At 42.1% G+C, this 16,660-nt stretch overlaps 1 protein-coding gene across 4 annotated transcripts in view; it reads left to right on the top strand.

The window, feature by feature from the left end:
• Positions 1-5,082: 5,082 nt before the first annotated feature.
• TMPO (thymopoietin) overlaps positions 5,083-16,660 on the top strand; it is a 30,687-nt gene continuing 19,109 nt past the window's right edge. For 3 of the 4 annotated variants that reach the window (XM_054988028.1, XM_054988026.1, XM_054988025.1), the window contains exons 1-3: positions 5,083-5,519; positions 13,715-13,841; positions 15,909-16,067. In XM_054988028.1, the coding sequence (XP_054844003.1) occupies positions 5,262-5,519; positions 13,715-13,841; positions 15,909-16,067 (544 nt within the window). In that variant the 5' untranslated portion in view covers positions 5,083-5,261. The remainder of the gene's footprint in view (positions 5,520-13,714; positions 13,842-15,908; positions 16,068-16,660) is intronic. The other variant, XM_054988027.1, reaches the window with a different exon arrangement.

The following is a 16,660-nucleotide window of genomic DNA, read 5'->3' as shown; positions in this document are numbered from 1 at the left end:
GGGAGGAGAAGATACAGGAAGCTCTCTGAAGCACCCATAGGAACCTGGACTACTTCCAAAAAATCTCGAGGCAGATGGCTGAGAGGGGCCACATCGTCAACCAATGTACCTCACGAGACGCTCCCGACCAATCATCGAGAGCATCGTCGACGCCGCGTTTTCGCACACATGCGCATTTGCGCGTTTGCACAAAACGAAAAAAAACCAAAAAAAAAAAAAAAAACCCCGAGATGTGAACCAATGAAGGCCCCCGACGTCAGTTGTGGCGGGGAGGAAAGAACCAATCCCGGGTTCCTCAGTTGGCCGTGCGAACATCCAGAAGCGGGACGGCACGGCACAAAGTGGATGGAGACGAGACAAAGCGGATGGAGGCGAAAATACACGCGTGGCCGGTAAGCGATTATTCCCGCGGAAAAAACGCTATTTCTGGCCGTCTGGAATCGGCCCAGGGGTCATTTCCTAGAAAAAGAACTGCAGGAACTCATTAGCATAGCTCATTAGCATATGCCAAACCCCCTGACATCACCAGAAGTGTGTCAGAAGGCAACATCCACCCGTCAGGCCCCTTTCCGCAAAAATCTCCAGGTATTTCCTTAAAGCAGAAGGAACTCAAAGCAGCTTACCCTCCTCTGGAGAGCCAGCCCTGCTTGCACCCATGCACTCTCTCTCTCTCACAAGTCACAAATGAAAATAAAGCAGCATGAATTCCAAGCAGCTTACGTTCCTTTGGAGCCCAGCACCACTCGGCTTGCACTCGTTCACTCATTTTCTCTCTCTCTCTCTCCTCTCCCACCCCCATCACAAATGAAAGTAAAGCAGCAGAGCAGAATTAATCCAAGAAGTTTACATTCCTTTGGAGCCCAGCACCACTCGGCTTGCACTCGGAGGAAAAGGAATCCTGTGGGCGGGGCCAAAACCCACGTGACCTCTTTTCAGATCTACTGGAACATCGTTCCTGTGCGTTCAGCCTCCAAATAAGCCCTGCTCACAACCCTATGAGGTAAGTTAGGCTGAGAGTATATGACTGGTCTATGGTGGTCACCCAACAAACTTCCATGGCAGAGGACGGATTCAAATAAACTCCAAAACCATTCCTTTATCCTCTCATGTTATCGAATGGCCACCCAATCCTATAACTGGCCTGGCTTTAGAGCCAGTAATATGAGTTTGATCCTGGCTATACCTCATACTATTTGGACTGCACCTCAAGCTTCCAACACATCCTATCCCTCCACCAATTTGAATTTCTACACAGAATAGGAAAGATGTATCTCTGTTCCCCATCGCCCTCTCTTTTCAACCCACATTGTACTAAACAGCTGGTGTTTTTGCTCCTTTGATAGTTAGGGCCTCACATGGAAGGCTGGACACCTGTCTCAACAGATTCCACTTCCCTGCTATCCTAATCTCCATTTCCCCCGCATTTACATCTCTTGGTTAAAAGTAACTCTTGCTCCAAATTAGAGTAGTTCCAGTAGACTTCTGGTTGTGCTATTTGTTTGTGATACTATTAGTTTAGGTAGGAATGTGGTAATTGTCTATGATCTGATCTGGTATTGCTAGTATTTGCTTAGGATAAATTTCCTGTTCCCTAATATTGTACCAAATTCCTCAAATAAACTCTGTATCTATTTTTGAACCTTCAAATCTGGTCCGTCATCATTTTTCATATTCACGCTAGTCACAGCCACCTGTTTGGGTTAAAGATCTGTTTTCCATTCCCATCCCTGTGTAAAAACACAAGCTAATTCCTATTTTGGTGACAGGCAAGGTGACAGCTAGAGCAACAGTGGAGAAGACTCGGGATGAATTTTATTTATGTCTTTTATAGTCTGCCTTTCTCACTGAGACTCAAGGCGGATTACACAGTATGAGATTGGTACAATTCGTATCCAGGGCTGGCGCGCCCATTGAGGCCAGATAGGCGGTGGCCTCAGGGTGCCAGAGGAAGCACGGAGGGGCGGGAGTGTGTGCCATGGAGCTGCAGCCTCCTAGCCTTCCCGCCCTGCGCCGCCACCAGCATACACCTCAGGCTGGGCGCAGCAGCTGCGGGCAGGCATCTGCGGCGGCGCAGGGCAACCGAGCAGGAGAGCTGGGAGGCCACCCGAATGCTGTCCCTGCCGCAGCAATTGGGCCAGCAGCACGCACGTGCCCGTGATGACGTCACACGTGACATCATCACACAGGCTTGTGCGTGTGTTCGCACGGGCGCCTAGCTGGCCACAGGAGCCGAAAACCCTGGCGCTACTGCTGTCCGTATCAAGTACATTTCCATACAGTATCAAGGACATTTCCATAAACAATTCCATAGGGTAAATAGATACAAGTTTAAAAAGACATAGCATTAGCAAGAATCCAATACAGAGTAGAAGAAAATACTGAAACAGAACATAATCACTTTTAGGATTGACATTAGACATCTTTATGCACAGGTAGTACATAGGAGTACATATTTAAAGCAACAAATATGTAAGGCAACATAATGGTGAAGTCCATGGTCCCTAATTCATTAGCGAAGCATCCATACAATACAGCCCTCCCATTTGAGTAAAAAGCCTTTTTGAATAATTGTTTTGCATCATTTGTGGAAAGCCAGGAGAGTGGGGACTCTCCTGACCTCCTCAGACAAGTCATTCCACAGGGTAGGGGCCATCACAGAGAAAGCCCGTGTACGGGCTCCTGTTGATTTTGCCCATGTGCAGCCTGGCACCTGCAGGAGACCATGTTCAGATGAGCGAAGCTGCTGTAGAGGAACATAGGGAGGGAGTTGGTCCTGCAAGTATGCCGGACCAAGGCCATGAAGAGCTTTGTATGTAATAACCAATACCTTGAACTGAGCATGGTAACTGATAGGTAGCTAATGGAGTGACCGTAGGATGGGATGCTCCTGCTCGCTCCTGATAACAGTTGAGCTGCAGCATTTTGCACTAATTGGAGCCTCCTAGTTAGCTTAGATGGAAGACGTATGTATAATGCATTACAATAGTCAAGCCTTGATGTTACCATAGCATGGATCCAGGTGACCAGGTCGGCCGTGTCGAGATAAGAAGTCATCTTCCAGGAAAGAGTGAGGTTGTAAAAAGCATTTTTTGCCACTGCCTTAACTTGTTTTTCTGGCAGTAGCACTGGATTCAATAGGCTTTTAACCGAGTCAGCGAGGGTCAAACAAACTTCATCGAAGTGGAGAGTACAATATATTTCAAGATCTCTGCCTTCCCAACAAGAATAATTTCAGCCTTGTCTGGGATCAATTTCAGTTTATTGTTTTTCAACCATTTCACCATGGCTATCAGGCAGCAGTCTAAGATTTCTACTGCATCCTGTGGGGATCTAGATAGCGAGATATAGAGTTGGGTGTCATCTGCATAATGGTGACATCCAACTCCATAGCTGTGAATGAATTATCCTAAAGGCTTTACATAGAGGTTGAATAACATGGGAGATAAAATTGTGCCCTGCGGAATCCTGCAAGATAGTTTCCATTCTGGAGATAGCTGATCTCCAACGGCCACCCTTTGAGTCCGGTAAGACATGGGCAAAAGCTTGTTTTAAAGCATACTGCATGGCAGTGATGGCAGCAAAGAAATAACATCACCTTCACATGGTGTCTGCAGTGTAGGCCAGTGAAGGTGTTGAGACTTAGTTTGCAGGCGAAGGTGGACTGCTTGGTGGTCTGCTGTAACCCTTTTGCTCTGCCCTTTGCAGATAAAATCTCATGCATCTGTTCCCACTTGGGTTCTATATTAGCAGTCACAGGGTCAGAGGGTGCCAGTGTGCCAACTTGTCCAGTTGGTTGAGATGCTGTTCAGTTTATTCAGTCTAAGGATGTGAACAGGATCCTTGGAGGTCTGAGGCCTACCACTGGTTAGCCAGCTGCAGCCTTTCCTGGGCAAGAATGATCAAACCACTGTTGTACATTCCCTGATTCCATCTAGATTAGATTTTTAAAAATTATTTCATAGGGTCCCACCCATATAGCTTTAAACATTTATGTTTTAATGGATAATGGATTCCTCCTCCTCTGTATTTTTCCCTGCATCCTCACCATGATAAGAGCTCTGCTCACTGCAGACCTGTACTCCCTGAACAATTAAGGAACTAAGAACTTGAGTGGAACTAGGGTCTATTAGCATTTGGGGGAGCCTTGGTCCATAAAGTAGTCCTTCAAGAAATCTATTGGCTAACCAGGTCTAGATTCTTCATTACCAGCTTGAAGCTTTAAGGGGAGGCAGTCTTGGGCAAATGTTGACCCCCTAGCATAGTCCTATAGCACTAGCTTCTGCAAAAAAAAAAAAAAAAAAAGGACATGCGAGTATCTAAGCAACTGGTAGTTCCACAGGCAGATACTATGAAAAAGTGCAAGCTCTTTGTGAAACAGAAAATGGGTATCAAGACAGCACAACGTTCAAAGAAAGAATTCTGGCACCCCAGAGACAGTTCCTACTTGGCAGGCCTGGTTTTTAAGTGTTGCAATAGTTGCAAAAGGCAGTTGCTTCTTTTTGCGTAACCATGAACACGAGCAGTCGCTTAGTGACCATGCATTTTAAGAAGTTCTGGTTTATGCAAATAGAGAGGATGTATGTGGTGAGTTGTATATGCAGCGAGCTTGGTACTTTGCGCAACAAAAAAAATCCTACCAAGAGGAATTAGGATGGCACCTAAAGACGCTGCTCTGACGTGAAACAATGCTCTCAAGAAAACCATTACCTGACAGTTTCTGATTCTCGAAAGCTCATGCCCTGGAAATCTTGTTGGTTTGGTCTCTAAGGTGCAACTAGACTCGAATCTTGCTCTTCTACTGCAGACCAACACATATACTCACTTGAAAGAAAACTATTGACAGTTTTGACTATTAAACTGAAGGCTCCCCAGGGCTGCCTCGTTCTGGTTCCGCCTCTTGCCCATCGATGCTCGGAGGGAGGGAAACCACCCAGGCGGCACAACCTCCGCTCCCGCCTAGCTGAATTTAAACTGCGTGACTAGCTCGCGCAAAGCGCCGATTCTGAGGGGACCTCGGGCGCCGCTCCTCTTAGCCGCGGAGCCAATAGGAGGGCGCCTTTGCGTTTCCGGCGTCCAATCCGGGCGCGCTTTATTGGCGAGCGGACGAAGCGGCTCATTGTGCGCGCTAGGAAGGAGTTGGGCGCTGAGCAGGTTGTTCCTTCGCTCGCCCCCCCACCCCTCGCCTGCCGTCCTCCACCTCCTCTTTGTTGGCGTCTCCCTCCGTTCTCCGGGGAGGGCGGCGGCAGAGCCCGAGCCTGGCGATGCCCGAGTTCCTGGCGGACCCGTCGGTGCTGACCAAGGAGAAGCTGAAGAGCGAGCTGATAGCGAACAATGTGAGCCTGCCGGGCGGCGAGCAGCGTAAGGACGTCTATGTGCAGCTCTACCTTCAGCACCTCACCGCTCGCAACACGCCCGGGGTCCCGGCGCAGCCCGATTTCTCCAGCGATGAGGAAAGAGAGACACCCCCGCTCGCCGTCAGGAACAGAGGCGGCGGCGGCGGCACTGTGGCCACGGGCCGGGTGAGCACCGCCGTTTCTTTTCTGTGGTAGGGCAAAAGGGGGTTGGTAGGTCGGCGGCAGGCCCCGGCCAAGAGATGTATCCTGCAAGTACCGAGGGGGCGGCAGAGTTTTCCCGCTTTCTATAAGGGGGCGGCGCCATGTTTTGTCACGGTGGGGGCGGAGAGGAAGTGGTGCCTGCGCGTGGAGAGAGCTTCGGTGACGGGGGTGGGTGGGATGAAAACTGCCCTGCTAGTGTTTTATGGCCAGACGCGTATTGGTGGTAGTGAGGATGAGGCCTTTCAGCTGCACCCCCTCCCCCTTTCCTGTCCATCTCTGTCACCAGACCCCTCCTGGTGATGTTGAGTAGCTCCTTCCCCAAACTTTCTCGATCTCGGGGTTTCCCTTCTGCGGAACTTCCAAGTACCAGGCACGATGTAGCTGTTGGCCCTGGGCCCCGAGCTCGTAATACTTTACTCCTTTCCGGTACCCGGTCTCCACGTGGAAGGCCAATCGCCAGCCAGAACTGCAACCCTGTGCAAGCTAACTTGCGAATAAACACCCTGAATTTTAGAATAAAAATGCGTAGGATCGGCTTGTCAGTGTTGAAAGTGAGGTTTGGGCTAGCCTGTTCGAAGCTCCACTGTGGGCTCTAGAACGGTTGTCTGTGTAAACCTAGGGTTCTGGGTTTTTTTTTAAATGCTCAGAACATGCTTGGTTTACTTTGCTATTTTTGTTGCTTCTGGTTATTGCTGATTAATTTTGTGTAAATGTTTTATTGCTAGCTTAAGATTACACTTACCTGATAAAACTTTTTAAAAACCTAATAGTGCTACAGAGTACTTTATTGCAAGACATTTTTCCTTGGAGTGTACTCACTATATTCATTTTGTTTATCTTAAGATCTGAAAGTGTTCACTAGGACTCATTTTTCAGTATTAAAAAATCATGGAATGCCAAGCTAAAATGTGAACAATTGGGGTTGAGAGGTGTGTAAATATGAAGAAGTGGCTGTCAAGGTTGAGCTAAATGATGTTTAAAAGGGGTACAAAACATTGATGAACAGTACAAAGTAGAAACGGAAGTACCTGCTGCAACTGTTCTGTGGGCTATTCCTTTCTGAAAATTGCCCTCCCATCACCCACCTTATCTTTAAAATCCTTTTGAATGTTGGATAAGTGTTTTATTTTTGGGATAGCTGCAAGCAGTACTTTTAGTAGTAGTAGTAGTAGTAGTAGTAGTAGTAGCACCAAATGCACTGTAAAGTGTAAAAAACGAGGTTTGTAGCTGCCATTATTTCTTGGGGCAGTGGTTGCTGTAGCATCTGGACGGTTTTGCTTGCTTGTCTGGAGCAGCAGTGATAAGTATGTATATTGTTAAGTGTCTAATGTTCTAAATCAGGAATTCCCAATATGGGTGAGCCTTCTGAGCCTTCTCCACGAAGAAGGATGGTCTTCTTTACGAGCTAAATCAAGACCAATACTATTCCTGTTGGATACTAGAAATAGATAAGAAACTATTTAATCTTGGTTTAGCAAAGAATGATATACCGAGACTTGGGAAAAGTGAATCTTTATTAATTAACAAGAAACGTATAAAAAAATCTAGATTACTCTAGCTCAGTTACACGTGCTCGGAGACTATGCCCCACCCAGTTCTTTGGCATCCTTCTATCTCCAGCAATTCCAGCCTACGTTAAACTCTCAACAGTTCCTCGCTATTGCAGAACATTTATGCTTGTACGTCTAAATGCTGCCCCTTCAGCAGTTTTATATGGGAGATAATTGTAATATGCATTACTCAAATAGACTTTGTCAATGCGACTTGGAAAAGATTGATGCTTTTGTTTTCCATATGATATTGAAATGCCCTCACTACAATTCTTATTGTGAACTGTGACTTGCTCCTATTTTAACTAAACTACCTCCTACTGTATCAAAAGACAATATAGTTCCTTATTTGCTGGTGAATAGAGACCCAAGGATCACATTGGATTTGACCAAGTATTTCTTCACCGTATTTTCCTTAATTTTTTTAAAAAATATTTTATTTATACCCCGGCCTCCCCACAAATGGGCTCAGGGCGGCTAACAACCTTCATAAAACACAGTGAATCAATCAAAACCATAAAATCAATAGTAATCTTTAAAAGTCATTAAAGAAATGAAGACTCCTTATCCGCTGCTCAAGATTATTGGATCAAAGGAATGGAAAGGAAAGGATGGTCTTTGATAGAGGGAATCCAGTTGAAACCGATACTGTGGAAGCAATAAGAATTTTGCTTTTGATATGTGTGAAGGTTTTAGGGATATGGCATGTGCAAGGAAGATGGCGTGAGTTTCCCTGGTTGAGGCTTAGGGAAGGGGGTCATTTATATCAGTCTTCTCTTTCCTTTTTCCCTCTGGATCTTGTATTTCACTTGGAGTGACAGTTCCTCTCTGCTGGTGGTGGAGCTTTTCTGTTGGCAAAGTAGTTTAAAGCAAACATATATTCTTCATGGAGCCAACCTTCATGTTCAGACACCTGTAATCATTAAAATGTGTCTACTGCCTGGTCTTCATAGCCAGTACCTGGAGTTTGGTGGTTTGTCAAAGACTCCTGCATAAGCACTGCAGTCATGGAATAAGAGGACAGGTCCTCTTATAGATTAAAAATGGGTTAAATGACAGGAAGCAAAGAGTTGGAATAAACGGGCAGTTCTCACAATGGAGGGCAGTGGAATCCTACAAGGATCAGTATTGGGGCTGGTGCTATTCAATTTTTCATGAAAGATTTGGAACTGCAGGTGAGCAATGTAGTGGCCTGGTTTGTAGATGACATCAAACTATTCAGGATGGTGAAAACCAAGGTCACCTGTGAAGGGCGCTCCACAAACTTGGTGGGCAACGTTGTAGCAGAAGTTCAGTGTATGCAAGTGCAAGGTAATGCACAATGGAACAAAAAATTTCTAACTTCAAGTATATGTTAATAGAGTCTGAATGTGCTGAGGGAAAGACTTTGGGGTCAAAGTGGATAGCTCAATTAACAGGTCAACTCAGTGTGCTGCCGCAATGAAAAGGGCAACTATGCTGGGAATTATTAGGAAAGGAACTGAAAATCAAACTGCCAATATTTGAATACCTTGTATTGATCTACAGTGCAGCCTCATGTGAAATACTGTATGCAGTTTTCATCACTATCTCAAAAAGCTCATCATAGCTCATCCTGGCCAACCAAGTTGATGGGGGTTCAGAACACTTCCATATAATAATGTGTGTTTATATACTGTCCTCCTGGACTGATTAGTACCCACTCAGAGCAGTGAAGAAAGTCAGTGTTGTTATCCCCACAAGACAGGTGGGGAGCTGGGTCTGAGAGGAGTGATTTGAGCTCATGGCAGTAGTGGGATTCAAACCAGCAGAGTGCTGATTTGCTGTCCAACCACTTAACCACTATGCTACAGCAGCTACAACATAGCTACAGCTATGAGGAAAGGCTGAAACTTCTGGTACTTCTCAGTTTAAAAAGAGATTAATGGGAGGTTGGTTGATAAAGAATTATGCACGGGATAGACAGAGATAATCCTTTCTCCCTCTCCCAAAATACTAGAACTCAGGGCGTCCAATGAAGTTAATGGGTAGTAGATTCAGGACAGACAAGAGGAAATGCTTCTTTTCACTATATGTGATTAAGATATGGGAATCACGGGCAGAGGATGTAGTGATAGCCATAGGCATAGACAGCTTTACAACAGGAGTAGGGATGAATGACAAAAAGTCTCAAAAGAGAATAAGGGGAAGACAGTATAAATTTGAAATGTGATTAAAGGAGTATGAACAAGGAGAAGGAGGTTGGGTACATTCTGTAATGAATGCATACTATTAATATGCATTTCTGGAAGTGGGGTATCTTTGATGCATCTTCAATGTTTACTATAGGTTTTTGGAAGACCAAGACTTGGGGTACGTCTCTGGTCTCTCTGGCTTAAATTTAGAGTGGTCTGGGAATGATACGCTGAGTATTGTCCTGTTTTTGTAAACCTATTCTGTTTGGTGTAAGTTTAATTTTGGGCAACAGGCAATGCGTGTTAATAAAATGAATGGTGAAAAGTGGATAATTCTGCTGTATAGATGCTTGCATGGAAATTATATATGATGGAACTGAGATTTTCTTGCATGCTCTATTTTGCTGGCTTTTGGCTGTTAATAAGTCTAAAAGTCACTCTCCCAAGAATATTTGTATGGGTATAATCTTTATTGTCGTGTCTAATAAAACAGTGCAGATCTTTAATAGTAGTAAATGCCAGAAAGACTCTGTAAAGTACTTCATCATCAGAGTCCATCAGCATATTTAGGAATATAATGAGTTTAGAAAACAGGATCATGTAGGCATGTAACAGGGAGGAACTCAACTTAAAGGCAGTTTCTATATAAATCTGCAAGATTCAGGTCTCATAGCACTTAGACTAACTAGATAAGGTTCTATTGGACCAGAATTGTGCTCTTCTACTGCAGACCAACATTGCTACATGCCTGAAACTATCTATAAATCTGGTATGTGTAGATACAGACTCACAGATTTGTCTTGATCATTATAGACAGCAGTGAAAATGATTTATAAATGACTGAGAATCTTACAGTGCAATACTAAGTTATACCTGCTTCATAGTCCATTGGGTTAGAAAGATGTAACTTACTTATAATTGCACTTTTGGTTGCATGTGCTGCAGTTGATTAAAGAGGCTTCTTCTCTACAATGTATATACAGAACAAGCTTGCACAGCATAAGATGTTGCCCATTGTGGCTTCAAATCCAGTAATGTGACCTTTCTGGAAAAACTAGAATTGGTTCTGGGAAACTATCTGAGGTCCTAATTGGAGTGTAAACTGATGTAGCATGTTTATTTTATTATTTCATAAAGAAATTTTTAAAGTATCTTATGTAATTTTATGTCCCAATTGTAACATATACTTAGGGTGAAACTTTGGGAGGGGGGGAAAGAAATGTAAAATACGGTTTCAGTATTCAAACAAATCCAAAGCTTTATGTGGAAGTTATTTTATTGGAATAATACTGGTAATGCATGTATACTCTTACATGATTTAAATCTGAGGGAGGAATCCCCAAAAGCACTGAAAACTGCTAGCATACTAATTTTAGCATGCTCAAAGAATTGGGCATGATATCTTGAGAATGTGGCTATCCAGTCATCTATTTCAGCAGAATATAACTCATGTCCAATGTGGTCACTGTCACACCTTATCATGTGCATTACTTCTTAGCTCTATATTATGTCAATTATTACAGTATCTCATCCACAATGGGAGGAGGAGGCATAAGTAAGAATTTTGCTTGTGCAGGTTAAAACCATTGGTAATTAAGTGGTTTCATAACTTGATTATTATTTGGATTATTGTGTGTATTTGTGTTTTTATCCCCACACACCCCAGTTTACACATCAGTTATATATATTCTCTCTCGCTCTCGCTCTCTCTCGCGTGCAATTCCTAGGAATAATCACTCAAAAAATGTTAATTACAGTTTTGCCAAGTATTGTATTGGTAATAGTATCCATTCATGTTAATGTTATAAACCACTGAATGTTTAGAAATGAAAAAGTTTTCCACTGAAGAATATTATGTCTTTGCTAAATACAGAGTAGGTGAAAAAAGCCACAGACAGTGGGTTAAGAATATCTGAGTAACACCTTTTTTTGTATGATGCTGGTGCTGTGGAAGCAAATACAGTACAGCGCCTTCCTGTATTACCTGAGAAACCCAGGTTGTGGTTTCCAACCATGCCAGCATTGCTCCAAGTTCTGGGCAGGACAATACTAAAATAGTTGGTTCTCCCTCTCATCCTCTCAGGCTTTTTAAAAAGCTGCCAAATTGTTCTGAGAGTGCAAGCAGGTGGTTTGTGGTGTTAAGGGTGAGCCAATCAGTAGTATGCGTGACCAGCTTCTGTTGCAGACTGGAAGAACAAGCTCAACCCTGGAAAGAAAATGGCTTAACTGAGAAGTATTTAATGCAGTCCCATAGCAGTCCCATGTGGGTTAACAGATACTCTGAGACGGAACGACACAGAGGTTTGTGAGTAGGGTGAGGGGGGCGGGTCCGTGATTGAGAGATGAGGTTCGTGACTTATGGTAGTGTGGAGAAGAGTGTGCTATGAAGAGGGAAGGGGATTTTTTCCCAAGGCCTTTCTTTGATTTGTCCAATGGAAACTTTGGGATAACGGGGAAAAACCCTCCATGATTTTTTTCTTTAAAATGAGTAAAACACTTTTAAAAAATTTCTGTTTAAAATGTATAGGATGAATGAGGACTCTTCTCATTTCTTCCACTAGAAATTTTGGGGAACTTTGAAATACTAATGAAACTTTTTTTTCCCTTTTGGAAAAACTGGGGGGAAAAATTGAGACAAAATTTTCCTCAGTCAACAACATTAGGAGGAGAGGAGGAATCTGAGGACTTTGTTTTCAAACATCTTTGGGGGCACTGAAAAATCTCCTCTGTAGGAAAGTGTGGGTGTGTGTTTCATTTACTTTTGGAATGAGCAAAATGCCTAAAGATAGCCTAGGGTGCAGAAGTTTGCAGCTACTTCTTTAGTACTGGGTATACATGCAGTTTTGCTTGTGGAAAATTGAGGCATTTCCATAAATATGCCAGTGATACAATTTTATAGGCTATCTAAATTATGCATTTTATGATATTAAAGCAACAAAATGGGTTTGATAGGAAAGTAAGTATTGTATATATTTCAATTTCCCCCCAAAGTTCCATCCCCTTTCAAAAAAAATCAGAAAAAAAGTCTTTCTACAAAAATTCTGCAGCAGCATTCCATTTAAACTTCATGCTTTTATCTGAACAATGGAATTGTGATATTCAGTAGATAAGCTGAAGTAAGAACATCTTGAAAGGATTGTTTATGATTACTTTTCATGATTGATCAGTTGGTTGTTGGATTGCTTGAAGTAGTATAAACAGTCTGATAACACCTATTGAGCAGATGAGAGCTTACATTTCTGTAACCATCGTAGATTAGTTTTTCTTCCCCTTACAAATAAGGTGCAACTTCTGTTCAGAAAATTATCAAAAATATCTCCTTTATTTCTTCAGAAGTATTGCAAGGCTGGGTTCCCCCTACCCCCAATTTTATTTCTTATTTCTATCTAGGATCCCTGTTTAACAAGGCACCAAAGCAGCTTGCCTGGTGCTGGCCTGTCCCAGCACAGAGAATCCCTTGTAAGGAAAGCTCAGCTCTGTTGACTTTGGTGCCTCTTATTGGCTACTTGTTGTAATGGCAAGTATCCTGCTTCATAACATTGAGTCTTGGTTGGCTAGGCTACCTATTTTGTCCCTTGTGCTTCTTACTGTAAATTGTAATAACAGTAGTCCAGTCTACACTGAGTGCAGTTGGGTACAAACCTTTTGAATGTAGTGATTATTAGACAGGTCACTTAATATAATGTGTAGTTGTTTAAGTGCATGAATTCGTATGTGGAAGTACTGCGTTTAAAATTGAGATTAACAAACCTTAACCCCAGCAAAAAGGGGACAATTCCTCCAAGAGTAAACTTCAGACAGTTATTCTCATTGGTAAAGCCTGAGAATAACCATCTGAAGTTCAGACTCTTGGAGGAATTGTTGATTGGTGCTGTCTGTGTAATGATTTTTGCTTGGCTTTATGTTTTGATACTGGTATAATTTATAAGTATTAATTCCTCTTCTGAGGAAGATGCCAAAATGAGTAATAATCTGGAAGCTTGTCGGAGGAAGATTACAGGAGAGGCTTGGGGTTTTAATTGATTGTACATGAGTTATATTTACCTGGATATAACACATAACAATGAGGTGGAAATTTGAACACGTATGTTGACTGGATTGTATGTATTGTAAACTGGATTATTTATTTGTAAAAATACATAATAGATAAGAACAAACTTATAACTTCTTGTATTTGACAACCTTTGTCACTGTGTTCTTTTTGTAGCTGACTGTTTAAACATTGTGGTTCCTCTTGACCGTTTTGGGTCTGTTATATCATAATATAGAAACACATGAAATGTTGGTCAGAAGGTTTCAGTGACTCCCACTAGCTTTGTTTAATAAAGAAAGCCAATGGATCCTATGAGTTTTTCTGGGAAAATATTTTTGATGTTTATATGTTACTGGTATAATAAAGTATTGATCCAGTTTTTCCAGTACTTGTAAAAAAATTGGCTATCTTATCTCTTCACAGAAAGCAACAAAGAAAACAGACAAACCAAGTCTAGATGAGCAGGATGATATAGATGTAACAGAACTTGGTAATGAAGAACTCAAAGAACAACTTATGAGATATGGTGTGAACCCTGGTCCTATTGTGGGTAGGTGGTTATTATGAAGCATTTTGGGAGAATTGTTGGGGAGAAGGGTGCTAATTTAGGGGTGTGCATCAGATATTGCCCACTTGATAACATGCACAATATTTTGGAGTGTTGGGTCAGCAATATCCAGTGCTGCTGCTGTCTTCTCAAAATAATTCCTGAATCCGACATTATTACTGCCGCCAAGCCTTGCTGATGTTGAAACGAGCATGGCCATTGGCCTGCCTGCCATTCTCCTAGGGTTGGGGCAGGGGCATGTTCTGCTGGCAATGGCACCCAGAAGATGCAAAGAGGCCTGGAATGTGGGCATGGAGTAGCGGGTAAGGCTGGTAGATCTGCCCTTAGCAGTCTGGAAGTAAGGTCTACTGGCCATTAGCCGTTAGATAATTTTATAGGGTAATTATTTTCTGGCCTTCAGCTACCTGCCTGAAACCATAGAAAATAATGACCATTTACAATTTAAAGGGACAAAGAGCCAGCCAACAGCTTGCAGTTGCAGAGAACCTTCCATTCTTTTCCTCCCTCAGCCCTTTTAATACCGGATGAGAAAGGGCTTGATTATCATTTTTATTAAATATTGAAAGCATTGTTCCACTATTGCTGGAATGACAACAGTACTCCTGACGTTTAACTAGCATGTCAGTCATGCCTTTCCCAGCTTTCCCATGGAATTAAAATGCTAATTTCTTACCTACACGCCACTACATGAATTTGCTAAATATAAATTAATATTGTCCTATTTGATTACTTAAATAGAGTATTTTGCCAAATGGCCTGGTTACCTACACTAAAGTCAGTGTATAGTGATTCAAAACTAAGTGTATTATGTTATAACAGTAATGATTATTTAAAAATGTGACCAGTCAACTTATCAATTTTTTGGGTGACTGATCAAATGGCCAGCTTTAATACTAAAGAGACCTCTTCCAATAGCAAGGCAAAAAAAGACATGCTGCCTCTCCAGCCCTTCATCAAAGTAAAATAAAGGCATTGTATGTGATTGTTTTTAAAAAGCATAAAGCAAGCAAAGAAATGAATATATATATATACATAAAGATGATGCCATTTCAGCTCACACCAAAGTTAGTTTTTCATTGTGGGGGGGGGGGGGGGAGCTGGAATTCTGAAATAGTGATTGGCTGGTTAATTTGTTTTGGTTTACAGTGTTTTTCTATTGCTTTTTAGCAATGCTTAAGTATTTTGCAGTGAAACAAGCAAATCATCTCTGTCTTACCACTCCTTCTCAATATTGCTGGATGAATATTTTACCCTCTTCTCCAAGAAGAGAACCAAATTGAGAGGAGCCAGATGCTGCTCTACCTCTGATAGCAAAATGTTAGGTGCTTGGATAATTGCAGATAGCAAATTAAAAGTTGCTATGTAGTACTTGATGGTATTCTTTACTAACCCTTGTTAAATTTGAATTGAAGTAATATCCAAGCAGCCAGTGAAATACTACAAGGTAGCACACTTTAATACAGCAGATCATAAGGTATACAATATACTTACGATCTGCTGTATTAAAGTGTGCTTTTCTGACTCTTGAGCCCCCTCTTCACTGAAGACCCAGATTTCTGTACAGGATTCCACCCCCCTCCTTTCAACAGTGTATTCTCAGCTCCGCAAACAACACTTCATTCTTTCTGTATACTGGTCCTTTCATGTTCCCCAAATGCTTCCTGCCATTTCATGAAGCAATCATGAACCTAAACGCTTTCAGGAAGAATGTGCTTTTTCTTACTTGTCTGGTAGCTTTTTTCTTCTTCTTTAATGTGTGTTTAGACTATCCATGTCAAGGTTCCCTGTACTTGTGGTCTTGATACGTCTGAGGTTCTCTAATGTTTACAGATTTTTGTTTTAGCCTTCTAGTCTGACGTTCCCATAGTGGGAATAATTTGCCAGAAGCTATTGAAGCATATCAGTCTCAAAATGCTGCTTGCATATCCACACATCATTGCTTATTAATTTAGGTAAATGGCCGAATAAATGTGGGTATGTAGAATGATAAACTTCACGCACTTGTGTATGAACTTCTTGTCTCCTGCTACTTTTCCTGTCCTGCTACAGCTACTACAAGGAAACTTTATGAGAAAAAACTACTGAAGTTGAAAGAACAGACCCAAGAGTTGAGGTCTTTGATACCTACACCAACAGTTTCTTCTTCAGCAGAGAACAACAAGCAGAATGGAAATAATGATTCCGATCAATACAGTGACAATGAAGAAGGTAAAAATAAGATCAAAGAGATGTGGATTTGACATCTAGGAACTATTCATCTATTATTTATGTATTCTCTTTGCATACTAAGTGATCATGAACAGGTCTTGAACTTGCATGCTTTCTCTCTGCCTCTGATATTTTTACAAAGTGTAAAAGATAGCATCCAAGCTGAGAGACCCTTAGTTTATTTGAATGTGGCATCTCTGACATCAGGCATAACATTGTGCAGTCAGTGAGGAAAAATGGCAGATAGAAGAAAATAAGCCTGAGTGCCATGTCTGCTCTTGCTTTCTGTGTGTTTGGGAAAATATAACATGAGAATGGAACCTAAGATATAAAGATCTCTTTTAATGCACATCTTTCAGTGTCTAGAATTTCCTTTTTCCTCATAGAAATTAATTTCTTGTCTTAAGAGTAGATTTGGTTAGTCATGTTCAGTCAACACTCAAACAGCTCTATATGGATACAGAAGAGTTGGTTTATACATTCCAGCCTGCCCTCAAACACTCCCTTATACAGTATTTAAAATTATATCCAAGAATACTGTCAGTCTATGGAAGACAGGATACATTGAAGGTGACTCCCCACCCTTGCAGCAA

Source organism: Eublepharis macularius, chromosome 9, assembly GCF_028583425.1.
Source record: "Eublepharis macularius isolate TG4126 chromosome 9, MPM_Emac_v1.0, whole genome shotgun sequence".
In the NCBI taxonomy this organism is placed as follows: Eukaryota; Metazoa; Chordata; class Lepidosauria; order Squamata; family Eublepharidae; genus Eublepharis; species Eublepharis macularius.
Note: the sequence above shows the minus strand (reverse complement) of the source record. Positions and strands in the feature narration are given on the sequence as shown.